Source organism: Rhodotorula paludigena (assembly GCF_050403205.1).
Source record: "Rhodotorula paludigena JCM10292 DNA, Rt_paludigena_JCM10292v1_ctg1, whole genome shotgun sequence".
NCBI classification, from domain to species: Eukaryota; Fungi; Basidiomycota; class Microbotryomycetes; order Sporidiobolales; family Sporidiobolaceae; genus Rhodotorula; species Rhodotorula paludigena.
Window position 1 is genome coordinate 698728 of NW_027481457.1, and position 17895 is coordinate 716622.

At 65.1% G+C, this 17895-nt stretch overlaps 8 protein-coding genes across 8 annotated transcripts; 5 read left to right on the forward strand and 3 right to left on the reverse strand.

The window, feature by feature from the left end:
- Positions 1–11: 11 nt before the first annotated feature.
- Positions 12–3010, forward strand: LSG1 (ribosome biogenesis GTPase LSG1; the record flags this gene model as incomplete). The annotated part of the gene is made up of 8 exons (XM_076645567.1): positions 12–46; positions 465–675; positions 744–846; positions 908–1139; positions 1206–1478; positions 1539–1987; positions 2066–2482; positions 2547–3010. The coding sequence occupies 8 exons, from the start codon at positions 12–14 to the stop codon at positions 3008–3010; spliced, it is 2184 nt and encodes a 727-aa protein (XP_076509094.1).
- A 161-nt stretch (positions 3011–3171) lies between these two features.
- JCM10292_002147 (uncharacterized protein) lies at positions 3172–3874 on the reverse strand (the record flags this gene model as incomplete). Its single annotated transcript, XM_076645568.1, has 2 exons — positions 3172–3288; positions 3347–3874. 2 exons carry the CDS (start codon positions 3872–3874, stop codon positions 3172–3174), a joined length of 645 nt encoding a protein of 214 aa, XP_076509095.1.
- A 405-nt stretch (positions 3875–4279) lies between these two features.
- Positions 4280–5524, forward strand: JCM10292_002148 (uncharacterized protein; the record flags this gene model as incomplete). The annotated part of the gene is made up of 3 exons (XM_076645569.1): positions 4280–4397; positions 4810–5228; positions 5378–5524. The coding sequence occupies 3 exons, from the start codon at positions 4280–4282 to the stop codon at positions 5522–5524; spliced, it is 684 nt and encodes a 227-aa protein (XP_076509096.1).
- A 301-nt stretch (positions 5525–5825) lies between these two features.
- On the reverse strand, positions 5826–8561 carry SAD1 (mRNA splicing protein SAD1; the record flags this gene model as incomplete). The annotated part of the gene is made up of 7 exons (XM_076645570.1): positions 5826–5972; positions 6160–6410; positions 6498–6800; positions 6903–7004; positions 7091–7775; positions 7833–8450; positions 8523–8561. The coding sequence occupies 7 exons, from the start codon at positions 8559–8561 to the stop codon at positions 5826–5828; spliced, it is 2145 nt and encodes a 714-aa protein (XP_076509097.1).
- Positions 8562–8789: 228 nt separating this feature from the next.
- UTP25 (rRNA-binding ribosome biosynthesis protein UTP25) lies at positions 8790–11324 on the forward strand (the record flags this gene model as incomplete). Its single annotated transcript, XM_076645571.1, has 8 exons — positions 8790–9320; positions 9380–9425; positions 9485–9629; positions 9688–10140; positions 10212–10296; positions 10350–10676; positions 10744–10991; positions 11057–11324. 8 exons carry the CDS (start codon positions 8790–8792, stop codon positions 11322–11324), a joined length of 2103 nt encoding a protein of 700 aa, XP_076509098.1.
- Positions 11325–12079: 755 nt separating this feature from the next.
- Positions 12080–13260, forward strand: JCM10292_002151 (uncharacterized protein; the record flags this gene model as incomplete). Its single annotated transcript, XM_076645572.1, has 3 exons — positions 12080–12152; positions 12219–12367; positions 12532–13260. The coding sequence occupies 3 exons, from the start codon at positions 12080–12082 to the stop codon at positions 13258–13260; spliced, it is 951 nt and encodes a 316-aa protein (XP_076509099.1).
- A 617-nt stretch (positions 13261–13877) lies between these two features.
- On the forward strand, positions 13878–15126 carry JCM10292_002152 (uncharacterized protein; the record flags this gene model as incomplete). Its single annotated transcript, XM_076645573.1, has 3 exons — positions 13878–14330; positions 14391–14508; positions 14567–15126. The coding sequence occupies 3 exons, from the start codon at positions 13878–13880 to the stop codon at positions 15124–15126; spliced, it is 1131 nt and encodes a 376-aa protein (XP_076509100.1).
- A 372-nt stretch (positions 15127–15498) lies between these two features.
- Positions 15499–17630, reverse strand: JCM10292_002153 (uncharacterized protein; the record flags this gene model as incomplete). Its single annotated transcript, XM_076645574.1, has 7 exons — positions 15499–15803; positions 15934–16142; positions 16234–16316; positions 16371–16575; positions 16632–17075; positions 17133–17391; positions 17588–17630. The coding sequence occupies 7 exons, from the start codon at positions 17628–17630 to the stop codon at positions 15499–15501; spliced, it is 1548 nt and encodes a 515-aa protein (XP_076509101.1).
- Between the last annotated feature and the right edge of the window lie 265 nt (positions 17631–17895).

The window sequence follows — 17895 nt, forward strand, 5'->3', positions numbered from 1 at the left end:
GCGACAGGTTCATGTCGTCGCCATCCTCGACGTCGAACGGCAAGAGGTGCTTGAGGATGGCCGTGATGAGCTCTGGAGGGAGTCGGCGCTGCGACGCCGCGGCTTTCCGTCGGCGAGCCATTGCGCTACGAGCTGGGAGCAGCAGATGACAGCACTGAGCTTCAGCAGGCGGCCCTCCAGCACTGCAAAGAAGGAGAAATTGCCATCGTCCGTCTTGCGATCTGAGCGGAGAGACGGAGGAGACGCACGACGAGCAGAAGCAGGGACAGCTGGATCGTCTCGTAGGGCCTAGTACAGAGCTCTCGAGCTCTCTGGATCTGCTCAGGAGCTGCAGCGAGTGCGCGGAACGGAAGCAAGCCGAGCTGACCAGAGTCCGCCGCGCTTTCTTTGCCGGCATCCCTGCGCTCCTCCTGCTCCGAGCAAGTCGAGGTCACGCCAGGAGCATACACGCCGACCTTACAGAGCCTCTGGAACCAGCAGCAAGTCGTCCCGTCCCGTCGCTCTCTCGGCTGCAAGCTCACCTCATCTTCATCTCTCCGTCGCGCGACAGTGCCGAACGGGCGACCAGAGCGCAAGAACGGCGCGCAGAAGCGCAAAGTCGACAAGTCGGGCCTCGGGCGCGCCATCATCAACCGCAAGGCCCGCGCAGCTCGCGATGCCGCAGACCCGACCCTCGTCCGCTCCCTCTCGCGTCTTCGCTGCACGCCCTGACAGAGACGCTGACGATCCGCCTGTACCTGCAGAACACGTCTACCATCGAGTCGGGCTTGTCGTCCGTCACGCAGGAGAATGACCTCGACGAGTTTCTCAACACCGCACAGCTCGCAGACACCGACTTCTCGGCTGGTGCGCTCCCCGGCTGCGCTAGCTCTCCAGAAGGTCAAGCTGACACGACGTCCGTCCACAGAGCGCCAAAACATCAAGGTCGTCATCTCGGACCCGAACCTGAACCCCGCCGCCTCGCACAACCCGTACCTCCTCACGCCGCAGCAGGAGGCCGAGCTGCGGTCCAAGCAGCGCGAGAACCGCGAGCGCCTGCAGGTGCCCCGTCGCCCGCCCTGGACGAGGCAGATGACGGTCGTCGAGCTCGAGAGGCAGGAGCGAGACGCGTTCCTCGAGTGGCGCCGCGGGCTGGCCGAGTGCGTTACCCTGCCCTCCTGTCGCGCATATTCTGTCTGAGCTGACCAGTGAACGTGAACGCTCAGCCTCCAAGACAACCAAGCGCTGCTTCTCACGCCCTTCGAGCGCAACCTCGAGGTGTGGCGCCAACTGTGGCGCACGCTCGAGAGGTCCGACCTCATTGTGCAGATCGTCGACGCGCGCAACCCGCTCACGTTCCGCTCCGAGGACCTCGAGAAGTACGTCCTCGAGCTCAATGTGCTCGAGGCCAAGGGCGAGCAGGGCGAAGGTGGGAGCACGCCCAAGCGCAAGAACCTCCTGCTCATCAACAAGGCCGACTTGTTGACGCAGCGTCAGCGGTGCGTTCTCGGACAATGCCGGTTCAGTCGGAATGTGTGCTGACTGAAGGGCTCATGCAGCGCTGGCTGGGCCGACTACTTCGAGTCAAACAACATCCAGTACGCCTTCTTTTCGGCCGCGAACGGCATCGCCCTGCAAGAAGAGCGCGCACGCCTCGAAGAGCTCGAGGCGCTTCGTCTCGCCGACGAGGAGGACGAGGACTCGGAGGAGGACTCGGACGACGGTCTCGTGCCGGGGATGAAGATCCCCAAGTCGGGCAACAAGCTGCGCGGGCTGGAGAAGAAGGGCGCTTCGACCGCGACACCGGCGGCGGCGGCGGCGGCGAGGCCCCGAGTCGTCGGGCGCGACGAGGAGAGCGACGAGGAGAGCGACGAGGAGGAGAGCGGCGGGGCGGGCAAGATCCGCCGTGGTGCCGGCATCTCGCTGCCCGGGTCGAACGAGGACCCGCGGACGAGGATTCTGAGCGTGCTCGAGCTGGAGGATCTGTTCTTGAGCCATGCACCGGAAGGTGCGTGCTGCCTTTTGCCGCTCTGCGGCTTGCGCTGCACGGTGAAGCGGGACTGACCGTGTGCTCCGCGCTTCGCAGTCTCGCTCGCAGCAGGACACGGCAACGAAAAGCTCGTCGTCGGTCTCGTCGGCTACCCAAACGTGGGCAAGTCGTCGACGATCAACGCGCTCATCGGCGAGAAGAAGGTGTCGGTCTCGTCGACGCCGGGCAAGACCAAGCACTTCCAGACGATCCGCCTCTCGCCCGACGTCCTCCTGTGCGACTGCCCCGGTCTCGTCTTCCCCCAGTTCGCGTCGACCAAGGCCGAGCTCGTGTGCAATGGCGTCCTGCCGATCGACCAGCTGCGCGAGTTCACTGGACCGGTCGAGCTGCTCACCCGCCGCATCCCGAAGGAGGTCCTCGAGGGCACGTACGGTCTGCGGATTGACATCCTCCCGGAGAACGAGGGCGGAACGGGGCAGTTGACGGCGGCAGAATTCCTCACCACCTTCTGCAGTATGCTCTGTCTCTCTGTTTCTTGCCCTTGCGCTCGTGAGCTAACGTCCTGTCACCCTCGCAGTCGGTCGCGGTTTCTTCACTGGCGGGCAGGGCAATCCGGACCACTCGCGCGCGTCGCGCCTCGTCCTCAAGGACTACGTCAACGGCAAGCTGCTCTACTGCCACCCGCCGCCGACAATCTCTGCCGACGACTTCAACGCCGAGACGCGCGACCTCGAGCTGCTGCGCGCGCAGAACCGGCTCAAGCGCAAGATGGCGCCGACGACGCGCGTCGGCAAGGACTCGGACTACTACGTGCACTCGCCCGCGGCCGTCGCTGCGGGCGTCGCCGGGTCGGCGCCGGCGGGCGGGAGCGGGCGGCAGACGGCCAAGGCGAGCGCGCTCGACTCGAGCTTCTTTGGGAGCGGGACGGGCGCGGCCGTCATCCTCGGCACGCGCGGGAAGAAGGACGCCAAGGACGCGGACGGGAAGAAGCACTACAAGAAGAAGCGCGAGAAGCAGCGTAGTGGGCGTGGGTACGACTAGGCGCGCGTGCTGGAATTGATAGCGAGCCGCTTCGCCAGATGCTTCCGCGCTGAAGAGATTGACGAGAGTGAGTGCTCTCCGAAGCTGAAAACCTTTCAAGCGCGAACCGGCAGTGTCTATGTTGCCTTGAAGCCGTGTATCCTGCGCTCTTTCCAGCGGGTTCAGAACGATGCGGGCACGGATACGCCCGCCTCAAAGCACGCATCCTCGAGCCGGTCGAGCGTCATGCGCGCCGCCTGCTCGTCGTCCTCCGCCGCCGCCGAGTACGCGTCGAGGACCTGTCCGATTGGAAGGTGAGAAACTCTGGAAGCGAACCCGTAAGGTTGGGGAGCGCACCTCCTGCCCAAGCCACAGCACCAGCTCCATCTCCTCCGAACGTCGCACGGATGCCTCTATCCGCGCCTGTGCCTCCTTCGTCTGCTCTGCGAGAGCCTCCTCGACCTTTCCGTCGACGCGCCTGGCCATCTCTGCGGCGCCGTCGGCGTCCGAGAGGATAGTGGGCTGAAGCGGCGCCGGACCCTCGCTGCTGCCCGTCTCGTCGTCCGCTTCCGAGTCTTGCACCGAGTGCGCTGCACTCGCCTCGTCGCTCTGGTGCTCCTCAGGCACAACCCGCGCCATCCAGTCGGCCTTGACCTGCCACGCCCTCGCGGCATACGCGTCTCTCAGCTCGCCCTGCAGCTGCCCGAGCTGCTTGCGCGTCTCGCGCCGGACGCGGTGCGCGAGGAGCGCGTCGGCGTGCGCTTCGAGGCGCGGAAGGAGCGGCGACGAGGGGAAGTGCGTCGAGAGGACGAAGTGGGGCGACAGCGCGGCGTCCGAGTCGGTGAAAGCTCCTGCGCGAGCTGTGGCGGGTTGCTGTGTGTCCATTGTGCCAGCACAGAATCTGCGCAGCTCGGCTTAGCTAAGCGGTCAGGAGCGACGACCCTCAACCGTCTCATCGCTTCCGTCCGACGTTTCCTTCGGACCCTGACCGTGACTTCAGCGCTCTTGGCCGTGTGCACGCATTGCGAGTCACACGAGCACTTGCTGGGCGCCCGTCAGCATCGTCCAATGCACTGCGCCGGCCACGTTCCTCTCCTCTCGGGGCTGTCTTGCGTTCGTCTCCGAGCGTCCGGTCCGAAGTCCCACTCCTGTTGCGCGGCAAGTCCGCGATGCTTACGGAAGTCGTGCGCTCCTCTGGCTCTCCTGGCAACGCGCGCTCCGCTAGCCTCTGTAAGAATCCTCTTTCTTCCTCGTTCCACCTTTGCTTGCACATTTGCCTCGTGTACCGCCATGCCTCCCGATGAAGAACTGCCTATGTCTGATCTGTACCACGCTGCCGAGGCTGTACAATCAGAACATGGCCGCTCCATGACCAACCTGACCTGGGGACCAGGGTCCAGGTACAACTGTGCGTTTTTCGCCAATGTGCTCGCCGACTACGCGCTGACTGGAGCTTGCTGCAGGGGCCGTGCATCTTGCGATTGTCAGGAGAGTCTGTCGCCTCGAGGCCGGCGCAGAACTCCATGAACCGTACCCAGTCAGCGATCAGGCAAGTGCCTTCTCGGCTCGTCTCCCCTTTATTGTGCGGCGACTGACCTGGAAATGCCGCACATCGGTCTACAGCCCTTTGTGGTAGTCTACACCTACGCCCGAAACCAGGAAAGAGCCGACGCTGCTTGGGCACGGCAATCTGAAGAGTACAAACTCTTGTGAGTCGAGGAAAGAACTCAGGCCCTCGCGTACCGCTTTGGCACTGACCGGCCTTGCATGAAGCCTGCAGCCTTACAGGCTTGTGCCTCATTTCTGCGCCCTCGCTGTAGGCCAAGGTCCCGCGGAATACTTCGTGCGCACGTACGAGTCGACGGCAGGTAGCCACATCAGCTTGAGCACGACGTCCTGGCTCGTCTCGTTCCTCAGCATCCTCCACGATCTGTGCCACACTGCGCAAGGGCCGGATTGGTGCTCTAACCCTTCCGACAGCCTCGTTTACAACCTGCGCGGCCTGTGTATCTTCATGGAGGAGAACGAGGAGCTCAAGAATGCGTCGTCCGATACGCTGGAGCGTTTCGACGATGCCGCCGTCACCAGGGCTGGCCTTGAGGAGTTCGCTCGCGCTTTCAAATACCGCCAGGGCGCGCTGCCCTGGCTCCCGAGCGACGGCGCACGCGTTGAGTCCATCCTGAGTGGCGGGCATTCCGATGCTCTGGCAGAACGCGCCGCCGAGGCGGAGATGGCAAAGGTTGGTCGCAAGGGGCGGGCTCACAGACGTGAGCGTGCCACTTGGCTCCGGCTGGCTTTCCAGCGCGCTCTGCCTCTGTGGAACGTGCGGCTTTGAGCTGCCTTTCTCAACAAGACGACTCGCTGAAGATGCTCACATTCATCTTGCAGGCCTATTGGACCATCTACTCGGAACGCAATCTCGGCCACTACAAGACGACCCTCCCGCATCACCTGGCGGCCGGTCCCTCGCAGGCCTCTCTCGCCAAGTCGACCTCGTCTGCCTTCGTGCCCGTCGCTCGCAATCGGCCCTTCTAGCGCACTGGCGCGCGCTCTTCCCCTTCTTCTCGTTCTCGTCGCCCTCTTCGGTGTTCTGCTCCCCTGCGTTCCCATTCGTTCCTCGTCCGTATCTCGTGTCTACTGCTCTGAACGTCTTCTGCGTCTCTTCGGTGCACGGAAGGAGAGAGATGCCAGCGAGGCACATTTTCGGGACGGCGACCGTGTCTGAACGTCAGCGCAGGGACAGGGTCTGACCGGCAGTGCATTCAGCACAATGGAGAGGCTAACAACGCGGTGCTTGTGCGTGCATGCTACGTTGTGCGTGGCCCTATCGTCAGTTCTACGGCTTCTTCCCGTTCGCCCCTCCTGCTGCTGCGGCTGCTGCTGCTGCGGGCGGTTTCGGCTTTGCGTCGGTTTTAGGCGCGCGCGGCTTGGGCGTCTCGACGGGGAGATCCCAGGTGCCCGTCGGGGTGCGACGTTCCCAGATCTGCGGAAGAGGAGATTGCGAGAGGAGAGGAGCGGGGAAAGAATGGGCGAGGACGACGAGAAGGGCGGCGGGACGACGAGATGGGTCAGCAAACGCGACTCCGGCGGTTGAGCGCGATGGACCGCTCCGAAAGACGTGTCGCGGACCGAAGTATCGCGGCTCCCAAAGAAGAGAGACCCGCACGCACCTGGACATACGTCTCGCCGAGCGCGACCATCTCCCTCTCGATCTCCTCCACGCGCAAGTCCTGCACTTCGAACCACTTTTCGTCCTCGTCCTTGACCCCGCCGACGAGGTTCCCGTGCTCGTCGCGCGGCGCGCGCAGGTGCACGTGCGTGCGCCACTGCGACTCGGCGTGCGCCGTGCCCGCGAGAGACGTGTGCGTCAGGTTGGCCGTCAGGTCGTAGTAGGTCGACAGCGGCTGCGAGGGGTCGACGTCTGTGCAAGAGCACTCCATTCTATGTCAGTCGCGCTGTGCGGTGCAAGCGAAAACGGGACAAAAGTCGCGGGAGGTGAGAGACGCACATTCGCTCATGTCGACGCCGCGCAGCGGGAAGTTGACGATGGTCGGGTTCTTCTCCTCGAGGAAGCGGTTCGCGGTGAAGCGCTTGTAGTAGACGATGAGGAACGGCGGGAGGCGCGTGATCTTCCACCGCCGGAGGACGCCCTGCTGCGCGTCTTCGCGCGTCGTCGTCCCGTCGTACTTGGCGAGAATCTGCGAGAGCGGCGCCTGAGGGGCGATGTTGGACTCGACGGCGTCCTGGAAGAGGGGTGGAGGAGGGAGGTCGAGCGCGAGGAGGAGGAAAGGCGTCTTGGTCGACTTGATGTCTGTGGAGATGTCGAATCGTAAGCGAGGCGAACTACGTCGCATCTTTTGAGAGCCGACGACGAAGCAGGCAGCTCAAGGGAGGTCCAGGATCGCGCACGCACCGCGGTCGAGGTCGAATTTGGGCATCGTGCCAAACTCGCCCGTCTTGATGATCTGCTGGTCGTCGACGCGCACCTCGCCCTGAAACGCCGAGTAGATGATGCCTGTGCGCATGGAAGGAAGGCCGCATCAGCTGACCGCACACCGGGAGCGGAACAGCCGCTCAGCGGGGCAACGACGAGAAACGCACTCGAGCGCGGCTTGCGCGACCCGCCCAGGTCGCGATGCAGCTGGTTGAGGAGCCAGGTCAAGAACTCCACGGGGTCGCCCTGCTCGGTGATCTTGAACCTCCCGCCACTCGCGTTGCCGACCTCCTGCAGGAGCTCGTGCGGCGAGACCTGGGCCTTGAACTGGCGCGGGTTCCACAGCTTGCGCGCGAGCATGCCGAAGCGCCGCACGAGCTCGGTCGCGGCGCCGTTGTCTGCGCCCGCGCGCTCGTTCAGGATAAAGTAGTCGCGGAGCGGCGGGACGTGCAGGAGGAGGTGCAGGCACGCGTTCATGAACGAGTTGTGCTTCATGTTGTTGAGGCCGACAAAGCCCGGGTAGTATGGGCGCTGCGCGAGGTCGAGCGCGGGCGCGAGCGTGCGGTCGATCTTGCGCAGCGTGTCGGCCGTGAACTGCGGGTGCAAGAGGTGCTTGATGTCGGCGAGCGAGGCGTCGTCGACCTCGTAGCCGTCGGGGAGGACGTAGACTTTTTGCGTGTCGAGGTTGATGAAGACGTGGTGGTCCTCGTTGAGCGCGTGTGCGTACGCCGGAGACGACTTGCCGCGCCCCTGGAAGTACTTGCCGTCGACGAGGCAGGCGTAGATGTGGTTGTGCGAGAGCGTGACGGAACACAGGCGCTCAAAGTCGAAGTCGAGCGCGCTTCGGTTGATCTGCGGGCGGCGCAAGGGTCAGCTCGAGTTTCTGTGAGACGGTGCATGAAGACCCGCGGTGTCGAGGTAGAGGTCTGCTGGCCGCCCGCCCTCGTCGACCTCTTCCGGCTCGAAATGGTACTCTGGCGGCTCCTCCTCGTCCTCTTCCTTGGCCGGCTGATCCAGCTCGCCATTCGCCGCTTTTTCGAGCACCTCGGTCGGCACCTTTCCCTCGGCAATGACGCGGGCGTTGGGTCCGCGCTCTGCCTCGACGACGGGTGCGAGGTCGGGTGCGCTCGCAAAGCTGGGCGCCTCGCGGACCTGTGCCGGCCCGCCCGCGGCCGTGCCCGAGTCGCGCTCTCCCGCGGGCGGGACGGCGGCGGCGACGTCGTGGTTGCGGCGGATGCGCTTGACCGCTTCGTCGACGGCGGCGTCCTCGAGGTGACGCTTTGCGGCGAGGTTGACGCCGTCGAGCGGCGCGGGCGCGTCGCCGGTCCCGCCGAGTGCGTGCTGCTGCTGTGGGTCGGGCTGGGCCGGGTGTGCGGCGTCCTGGAGCTGCTGGGGAGCGGGCGCGGCGTCGTCTGCCGAGTGGGAGAGCGAGTCGGGGACGGCGGCGGCGGCGTCCGCTTGCTCGAGGCGGGCGACGAGGTCAGCCTTGAGGCCGGAGATGGGCAGGTCGCGGTCCTTGAGGAGCTCCTGCAGGAGTGCGCGAGGGCGGGATGAGCTGCGAGGTGGGGCGGAGGACGAGGAGGAGGGGCAGCCGCGCACCTTGAGCTCTGCGACCTTGAGCTTTGCGTAGTCCTGCATTGGGAGAGCGCTGTGCCCCTGTCTGAGCTGCTCTCGCGTGCTCTAGCCCCGTGCAGGTGCGAGTGACTGCACGCGGGGTAATCGCGCGTCGACTTGGGCTGCACTCCGCTGATGAGCTCGACTACACCGCGGCTCCCTCGCTCTCGCCGCTCCCCCGCTCACCTGCGAGCTGCGAGCACCCGCTAGATCGCTTGAGCGCTCTTACTTTCATTACCCTCGGCGCCACCCATGGTCAAGGACATGGCCGGGCAGACGCCCGCCACAAAGCTCCTCACCCTCCTCAACGTCCAGTCGGCCAAACCCTCGGCCCCAAAGCGCACCCGCGACTGGCACGCCCTCGCCCGCAAGGCCCACAAGACGTCGACCGCGACCACCGCAGCCGCAGAGCGCGCGAGGAAGGGCCTCGCACACAAGCTCGAGCAGGCGGCACACCTCCTCGACTCGGACGAGGGGGCGCAGGGGGCTGCCCAGGTGGAGGGGAACGATGCGCAAGGGCTGGGACAGGCAGACGAGGGCGCAGCGGGTGAGGGTGACGACGACGGCGAGGACGACTCGCTCGCGGACTCTTTCGCGCGGCACTGGAGCGCACAGGCGCACCTCGTCAAGGGCAAGGACAAGGCCGGACTCGAGGCAGAGCACGATGGCGCAAAGAAGGGCAAGGCCGTCTGGCCCGGGGTCGGCGACGCGCAGGTGTTGCGCCCCGAGGCCGTCGGCGCAGACGAGGGAAAGGTGCCCGACCTCGACGAGGCGCTCAAGCTTGTGCGTGTGGTGTGTTTCTTGCGGAGGGGTGGGGCACGGAGCTGACTCTCTGCCCTCAGTACAACCCCAAGCTCCTCGACAAGCTGCGCAGTCGGTCCTCTCGCAGTGCGTTCCGTCGCTCCTTCATCCGCACTGCCTGCTCTGACCCGCATCGCCGCCTGCAGCCTCGGTTCCGCCGACCCAGGCAGCATGGCTCCGCACCCTGTCGACCTACCAGGACGTGCTCTTTCCCCGAGTCACGATCGGGAGCGCTGAGCACGACGCGATCCGCGAGGCGTCGGCGCTGCACGCCATGAACCACGTTCTGAAGTGCGTCGTGTCTCTGCTCGGGGTTAGATCGTCGCAAGCTGACACCCCGCACCCGCAGGACCCGCACGCGCATCCTCAAGAACAACGAGCACCTCGCCAAGCAGGCGCTCGACCCCTCTTCTTCCTCGTTTGCCGCCGCCCCGCCCCGCGACACGCTCGACCAGTCCTTTACGCGCCCCAAGGTCCTCCTCCTCACGCCCTTCCGCAACTCGGCCCTCGCGTGGGTGCAGCACCTCGTGCACTACCTCCCGCCCTCGACCTCACTCGTCGAAAACTACCCGCGCTTCGTGTCCGAGTACTCGCTGCCCGACGGCGCCGAGGACAAGCTCGTCGCCAACGCCGACCAGTACCCGCCCGACCACGTCGCGACGTTTGCGGGCAACATTGACGACAGCTTCCGGTGCGGCGTCAAGCTCACGCGCAAGAGCGCAAAGATGTTTGCCGAGTTTTACCAGGCCGACGTCATTGTTGCGAGCCCGCTCGGCCTGCGCACGAGCATCGAGAAGGACGGGTGCGCGCGTTCTGGCTTGGGGTTCGGGAATGGGCTCCGGTGGCTGACTTTGCGCTTGCTCGCTCCCGCAGCGACTCGGACTTTCTCTCGAGCATCGAGGTGCTGATCGTCGATCAGATGGACGTCATGCTCATGCAGAACTGGGATCACGTACAGGTGCGCTGCGCTCTCTACCTTCTCACGGCTCCCCGCTGACTCCGTCCTCGCAGTTTGTCCTCGAGCGGCTCAACCACCTCCCCGCAACGGACCACGGCATCGATTTCTCGCGCGTCAAGCCGTGGTACCTCGACGGCCTCGCCCCCTTCCTGCGCCAGTCGATCCTCCTCTCGTCGTTCGACGCCCCCGAGCTCCGCGCCGTCCTCGCGCGCCAGTGCCACAACCGCGCCGGGCGCGTGCGCGCGCTCGGCGCGCCGAGGGGAGAGGAGGATGGCGTGCTCGACAGGGTGCCGAGGGGCGTCCGGCAGGTGTGGAGCCGGTTTGACGCGAGCGACCCGTACGAGGAGGACGACCGCCGCTTCGAGTGGTTCACCACCAAGGTGCGTGTGTGTTCTCGGGTGTGCGAGTCGGGTCGGAGCTGACCGGGAGCGCCGACGCCCCCCGCAGACCCTCCCGACGCTGCTCAAGTCGGCCGTCTCGTCGTCGCAGACGATCGTCTTTGTCCCGTCGTATTTCGACTTTGTCCGCGTCAAGCGCTACCTCACCAAGCACCTCTCGTCGCTCGGGAGCGACTTTTCCTTCGCCGCCATCTCGGAATACACGCCGACGCCCGACGTCTCGCGCGCGCGCGGCGCCTTTTTCGCCGGCAAGAAGAAGTTTCTCCTCGTCACCGAGCGCTTCCACTTTTTCCGCAGGTGCGCGCGGGCGTCGAGAGGTTGTCTCAGTGGGTTTGTGAAGTTGACGTCCTCCCGTCGCGCAGGTACCGACTCCGCGGCGCCAAGACGGTTGTGTTCTACGCCCCGCCGCAGCACCCGTCCTACTACCCCGAGTTCCTCTCGTTCCCCTTTTCCGCGCCCGCGGCCCTCGAGCCGGACGCGGACGTCAACGCGAGCGAGCTGAGCGCCCACGTCGTCTTTAGCCGGTTCGACCTCTTGCGCCTCGAGCGTATCGTCGGCGAGCGTGATGCGAGGAGGATGTGTGGCGTCGGGCGCGAGGCGGCGAGCGAGAGTCGGTTTACATTTGTGTGACCGCGGGTGGAGCGGGCGGAGGGAGGTGGTGGATGTAGTGGGCCGGGTCGGACGTGCAAGTGGCGGTGGGCGGTGATCTCGCCATGAAGATACTGCCGGCCACTAAGAATATGCGGGCTAGGCCATGCAGGAGAGTGGAAGGCGAATTGGGCTACGCGGAAGCAGCCCCGCGGCCGAGTTCCTCTCGAGTCTCGCATCGGGTCCCTCGACGAGCGTGCTTGCGACCTGTAGTATACTTGTGGAAATTGCTCATATTACTGGCCGCATGGCCCAGTGGCACGGCGTTGGCCTTCGGCAATACGGGTCCTTTTCGCACCCGCGCAGAATCAACCAAAGATCGTGGGTTCGATCCCCACTGCGGTCAAGAGGCTTCGGCCTCTCTTTTTGCTGTTCCCGTGCGCCCAAACGTTCTGCGTTTCGGTAGAGAGCGAGGCTGCAGACCTGCGACCCTTTTTGTCGGCTGCTATTATGGCCCGGCTCCGCCGCCTGAAGTTTCGGTGCCGCCCTCCTCATCGCACCTCGCACCTCGCTCATCCTCTTTCCCACCTCCCGCTCACCTCTGCTCCCGATCCGGGCAAGAAAGGGACAGAGACTCCTCGCAGCCCTCGCTGCAGGGCGCAGAGGAGCGCCTGACTGCCCGCACTGCGTTGACCCGGAGGGCGGGTCTCCGCGTCGTCTCGCTCGAGTCGAATCCGCTGGCGCCTCTCGAGCACGCAGTCAGCTCTCGAGCACGCAGTCAGCGAGCAGGAGGGAATATGGCGTGGCAGCAGTACTGGGGCGCGCCCGGGTGGGGCACGAGCGATGGAGGCCCTTTCGTGCACGAAGAAGGTCCGCTCCCCATCCTTTCGCTCTGCAGCTTTGCCGGGATGACGAGCTGAAACTGACCCTCTGCAGTGATCGAACACACCATCACTCGCCGCATCCGACCTGTCCCGACGCCGTGGCACGCTCCGGCACCGCCGCCTCATCCCCTGCCCCACCTCTCGCCACCACCTCCGCCAGCGCACTCCAGCCCGTACTCCGCCTTCCCTCACTATGCCCCGGTGAGTTACTCCATCTTAGCATCGGGTGCTTCACGATCCTTACACCGCCCTCCCTGCAGCAAACCTATCCTCCTCCGCTCCCACCACCTCCAACCCGCTCTCCCGTAAGCGCTCACAGCGCTGCGCAACCGGGTCTTACCTTCTCCGGTGACCCCCGCTTTCAGTACGCGGCATCGTACCGCCCGCCCGCGCCTTCGCAGGCGCAAGCGATGCGCTCGACTTCCCGCTCGTTTGCGCCATCGGCTGCCTCCGCGAGCCCAGGGCCCTCGCACAGCACTTCCCGTTCACGAAGCGACTCGTCGCCATCGCTGCCATCACCACCACGGCCCCCATCGCATGCCCGTCCTGCCGCATCCAGGCGGGGCAAGCGGTACGAGCCCGCATCCCCCACTGCTCGTCCCGGACTCCTCCCGCAGCCGCACGGCTCCAAGACTGAGCCCTTACTACACCGCATCAGTTCGGTGCGCAAGCCAGCCCCGGCGGGGAAGGGACCAAAGCGATCGTTCAGTGTGCGCGAATGTGGAGGGGAGAAGGGCGAAACTGGGGAGCGCGCGGAGGGGCGCGTCGGCGCGGACCAGGGCAAAGGTGTCTCTGCTCCGGAGCGCCAGAAGCGCCCGAAGCGGAGCAAGAAGGTCCGCGGGCGCCGCAAGAAGGGTTCTTCCGCGGGCGAGTTTGGCAGGGAGGAAAAGGGCGGTATCCGGGAGTTTCAGGAGGCGGAGCCAGAGGAGGAGGAGATTGGGAGCAGGGAAGATGACGCAGAAGAAGAAGGAGGAGAAGCTGGCGGCTGGCGCAAGGATGTGCAGGAGCTCGACGAGGCGTACTCGGACGAGCAGGACAATTTCATGGTTGTGCGTCTGCCTGCTCCCGGCTTTTGGCTCTTTTCCGTGCGCTGACCAGCTGCCTTTCCAGCTCTCGGCTCCCTCGCAATCTGGATTCGCCTCTGCGGTTGCTCGAGACTCGAGCACTGCAGAAAGTCCGCGCCGCTCCTTCCGCTCGCCAACACCTTTCTCGCCAGTCTACGGCCGCCATGCCCATCTGCCCGGGCTGCTTTCAGCCAGCCAGGTCCAGCCTGCGCCGGTTGAATCTGCGCCAGGGCTCAGTCGTCCCCTTCGCTCGCCTACACCAGAGCTCGACTACTCCGAATCTCCTCTCGTCCCGTTTGCGGCAGTCTAGGAGCTTTCGCGACGTCAATAAAGTCATGTACCCTTTTAGCTTCCTGTGCTACAATACCCAGCCTCTGGATACCACCCCCTGCATGCACCATACCCTCCTCTTGTCCTCGCCCTCGTTGTCCCGTTTCCTGTACCTTCCTGTAGTGCTCCTTTGCCTGTATACTCCGTTCACGCCTTCCTCTGTGCCGTTGGCACCTGTGAGAAGGCACTCGCAAAGTGCCTGCACCGACTTCACCCGAGACCGCCGCTCAACAGCGCGTTCCGCGCAAAGTCCGAAAGCGTCCGTCATGCTCCTTGTCTCCGCTTCCTCACCTGCCGTACCTTTCCGGCTTGCCAACATGCTTGTCGAACCTGTCTTCACGCTCCCCGCCGTGGCAGACGACGCTGGAGTGGTCGACTGGGGCTACGCGATCCAGGACTACCGCCTTCCGGACGAGTGCTTCCGGTTTGGCCAGGACAAACGCCACCCCATGGAGCTCTACGACAAAGACCTCGTCCGCGACGTCTGCGAGCTCGTGCGCTCGGGCGAAATTCAGGACACCCGCACCTTCGCCACAGCACTCGCCGCCGTCGCACCTCCTTCGCTCGCCGACATTCCCGGCCCGCTCGGCCGTCTGCACCGCGACCTCTCGGACGAGCTCGAGAACTACAAGCTCTGGGTCCCGGTCGTGATCCATGAGCCACCATCAAGGCGCGACTGGGACATTGCGCGGGCGAGGACTGCGACAAGCGATGTTTGGAGGGCTTTGCAGGGGGCGGGCAAGGAGGTCGGCATCCTTTTCGTGCCTGTTGTGCGTCCTACTTGCCCTCTCTGTAGCCCAAGAAGACCACTGACGCTCTTTATGTCGCAGGAGTGCAATTACATCCCGTACGAAGACAACGTACTCGCGTCCTTCCGCAACCTCACCGGCTATAAGAGCCCGCCCGTCCCCGGAGAGCGCAACGACGTTGTGCATTTGTACCACACGGGTGCGTTCAATTCCTGGGGACAGGGTCACGCACGAGCTGACGTGCGCATCTTCAACAGCCCTATTCCACCTCTTGTCCCTCAAGGCCATCCGCGGCGCCACCCTCGCGCTCGGCTTTGAGGGCAAGAAGCACGTCGGGAGCTCAGGCGCCCAGATCGGCTCGCTCCGCACCGCCAGTGCCCCGCCGTTCGACAACTTCCCTCTCGTGCAAGGCCGCCATCCCTGCCACGCGTTCTGCAACGACCAGCTCGGCGCCTCGCTCTTCTTGCTGGAGCTCTCGTTCCTCATCTGCGCAACTGTCGATCGGAGCGACTTCCTGCTTGGCAGGGCCTGCGGGAGGACGGACGCGTGGTACGAGCGGATCCGCAGCCAGTATGCGCCTACAGTCAACCAGGTCGCCGCCCTCCTCAACAGCAACCAGCTCTTCGACGTGATGAAGACCAAGGCGGCGCAGCACCTCGAGGACGGCGTCCGCCACCCGTGGCGCCGACTTGTCGAGGAAAGGCTGCGAGGGTTCATTCCGGACGCTTCTCTCGCACACGTCGACCTCGGCGCCATCTGGAGCTTGATCGAGCTTGGCGGCTTCACCAACCACCACTACTTCAGCTCGTACCGCTAGACGGCGCCCCCGCACCCATCCCCTCTGCACCCGCCTGTTCCGCCTCTACCGCCGCCTACGCACATCCGCCGCCTCCCTCTCTTTCGAGCTGCTCTACGACCCTCTTCTGTTCACACATTCTCTCTCTGTGCCCGTTCTGTGCCGTCAGTTTACCCCCGATGCCGTCTGTCTACCCCCGAGCACGTGCCTCGAGCTGCGAGACCCCTCCCGTCAGCACTCCCTCTCTCCCCTGTATCAGAGTTTCCGTGTCTCTCTACTCTCTGTCTCGACAGCAGTATCAGCCAGAGAGAGCAGCAGAAAGAGAAGTGGAGCTGGTGTTCTTGTCCAGGACAGAGCATGCGCGAGACGCGACACACACGCTACGCGCACACGCTACACCCGAAAGAACAGGTCGACCTCGTCTGCACGGGTGCGCAGCCCGCCCACCTTGGCCTCCTCGACGGTGCAGCCGAGCTCGCGAAACATGAGCCAGGTCGACTGTGCAAACCACACGAGCGAGCCGCGGGGCACGCCCCTGCCCGCGCGCGCCTCGTCCTCGTCGTCCGCTCCGTCCACGTGCCAGTTGTGGTGCTGGAGGAGCGCGGAAGGGAAAGCGAGCGGGACGCCGGCTGGAAGCTCGAGGCACACCCCGAGTTCGGGAATGCGCAGCCAGAAGCGCGAGCGCGAGTTGAACGTCCCTGCGTGCCGGCGGCGAGCGTCAGCTCATCCTCTAGCAGGAGCACCCGCGAGTGCATGACCCGCACGACCGACGTGCGCCGAGTCGCCGCAAGCGCAGTTCCTCCCGAGTCAGAGCAAAGGAGCACGCACCATAGGCAAGCACGAGACACACGCCCGCCGCCGGGTTCTTCCCGTCCGTGTGCGGGTCGCAAAAGACCGGCTTTGCGCCGCTGAGGTTGATGCACAGCATGGGAAAGATGCCGAACGGCGAGGCAAAGGCCGAACCGAGCCCGCGAGCGGCTTCGTAGCGCTTGTGGATGCGAAGAAAGTGTGCCTGGACGAAGCGACTCATCCAGCCGCTGGATCAAAGCGTCAGGGCGGGTTCGGCGGCCGGCAACAGCGACTTGAGAAGGTCGTTGCGCACGCGGAAGCGACGCGAAAGCGACGCACCTGAGGCGTGCGAGGTCCTGGTCCGACAGCAGCTCGGCCACTTTGCCCGAGTACAAGCGGTGCGCCTGCGTGAAATGAAGGCCCTGCACAAACGACAAGTCAGCGCGACGAACAAAGGACGGCGAGCGCGGACGCACGTTCGAGTAGTCTCGCGTGACGCCGAGCGTGATCTGGCGGTGCGCGCCTCGACCCTGTGCTTTCCTCGAGAGCGACTGGTACCTCGGCTCGTTTGCTTTCGCCGTGAAGCGCTCGAGTGCGGCGACGAGGTCGGGCGGAAGCCTCTCGCCTCGCGCTAAGAGAGTTCGTCCATCTGACGTTACACCGAGCAGTGCACCCGCAGACCTGCGAGCGCGTTCGAGTCAATGACGTTGCGAGAGCGAAAAGACCCGAGCACATACTCGTCAAAGGTGAGGAACAGGTCCTCTTCACGCGGACTCGCTCGTAGGGCCTTGCTCCCGCGACTGATGCCGCTCCAGTTGGTCGACGCGACTCGAAGCGTTTCCTTGAGCGGCCTGCACCCACCGAGCTCGTCATCGAGGACCACCTCGGCGTACGCCCTCTTGCGCACGCCCGCAAGCTTGCCTTCGCCCGTCTCGACCTTGTGCCGGTCGCGAGCTGCCCGCCACTCGTGCTTGATCGAGGTTCGATCTTTGCGAGAGAGTGTGCTTCGACGGACAGCGTCAAAGTCGAGCGGCGGAAAGGCGTGGCCCGGGAGCGAAGGGGGTCGAGAGAGAAAAGGTACGACAGGCGGCGGGAGAAAGGGCAGAAAGGCCGACATTTCGGCGGCGCAGACGCTGGACGTAGCGGCAGGAGTCGGCGGGCGCAGCGAGACGGACGAGACGCTGCCCGTGAGGAAGTGGTCAGCCGATGCTCGCAACTCGAATCCGCCCGCGACGCACGTCGAGTTCGTAGCGTCCGCGAGGGGCGCCGACGGCTTGGCAGCAACGTTCGAGCGGACGCTGGCGTCCGGACGGGCGTAAAAGTCGTTGCAGCTCGACAAGAGCGCGAGTTCGCGCCGTCGGGCGCGCTCCTCCAGCCGAGCGTTCTCGTCGACGGGCGCAGTTTGGGCCTCGTCCGCCTTTCGTCGACGCACGAGCTCTGCCAGGCTGACGTCGAATACGTGCTCGTCGCAGAGGCGCGGGCTGCGACGCGGCCGCTCTGCGAATGTTTCGAGCGAAAGCGGGTCAGCGTCCGACCGGTGTCGTCGACGAGCCCTTACGCCTGACGACCGCGAGCAGAGCGTTGCTGCGGCGCCTCAGGGGGCACGAGGCGACTGACAGCAGCCGCGCTCTGCTCGTGGCCGTACGGACGAGCGGGATTCACCCAACTGGCAAACAAGGTCGAGAGGACGCACCTGGCACGCCTGCAGGGCGCGGGGTCCCGAGCGAGCGAAGCATGTCGGCAGCGCAGAGCAAGCGAGCAGCAAGAGCAGCAGAGCGGCTGTGTCTCGAGGGAAGAGATGCGAGAGCCGGCGACTTGGGCGCGGCGACGCGACGAGGCGCGTCTCCCGGAGTCGTCGGCCGCGGTGGTTGCCCGACGACGCCCTTTCCGCCCTCTCAGAGAGACTTTCTAGGTGCCTGTAAGGACACGCTCGGCGTCACGAGGGCTCTTACGAAAAGGCAGCCAGCACGAGACAGCACGGCGCTTCGAGAGCTCGTCAGT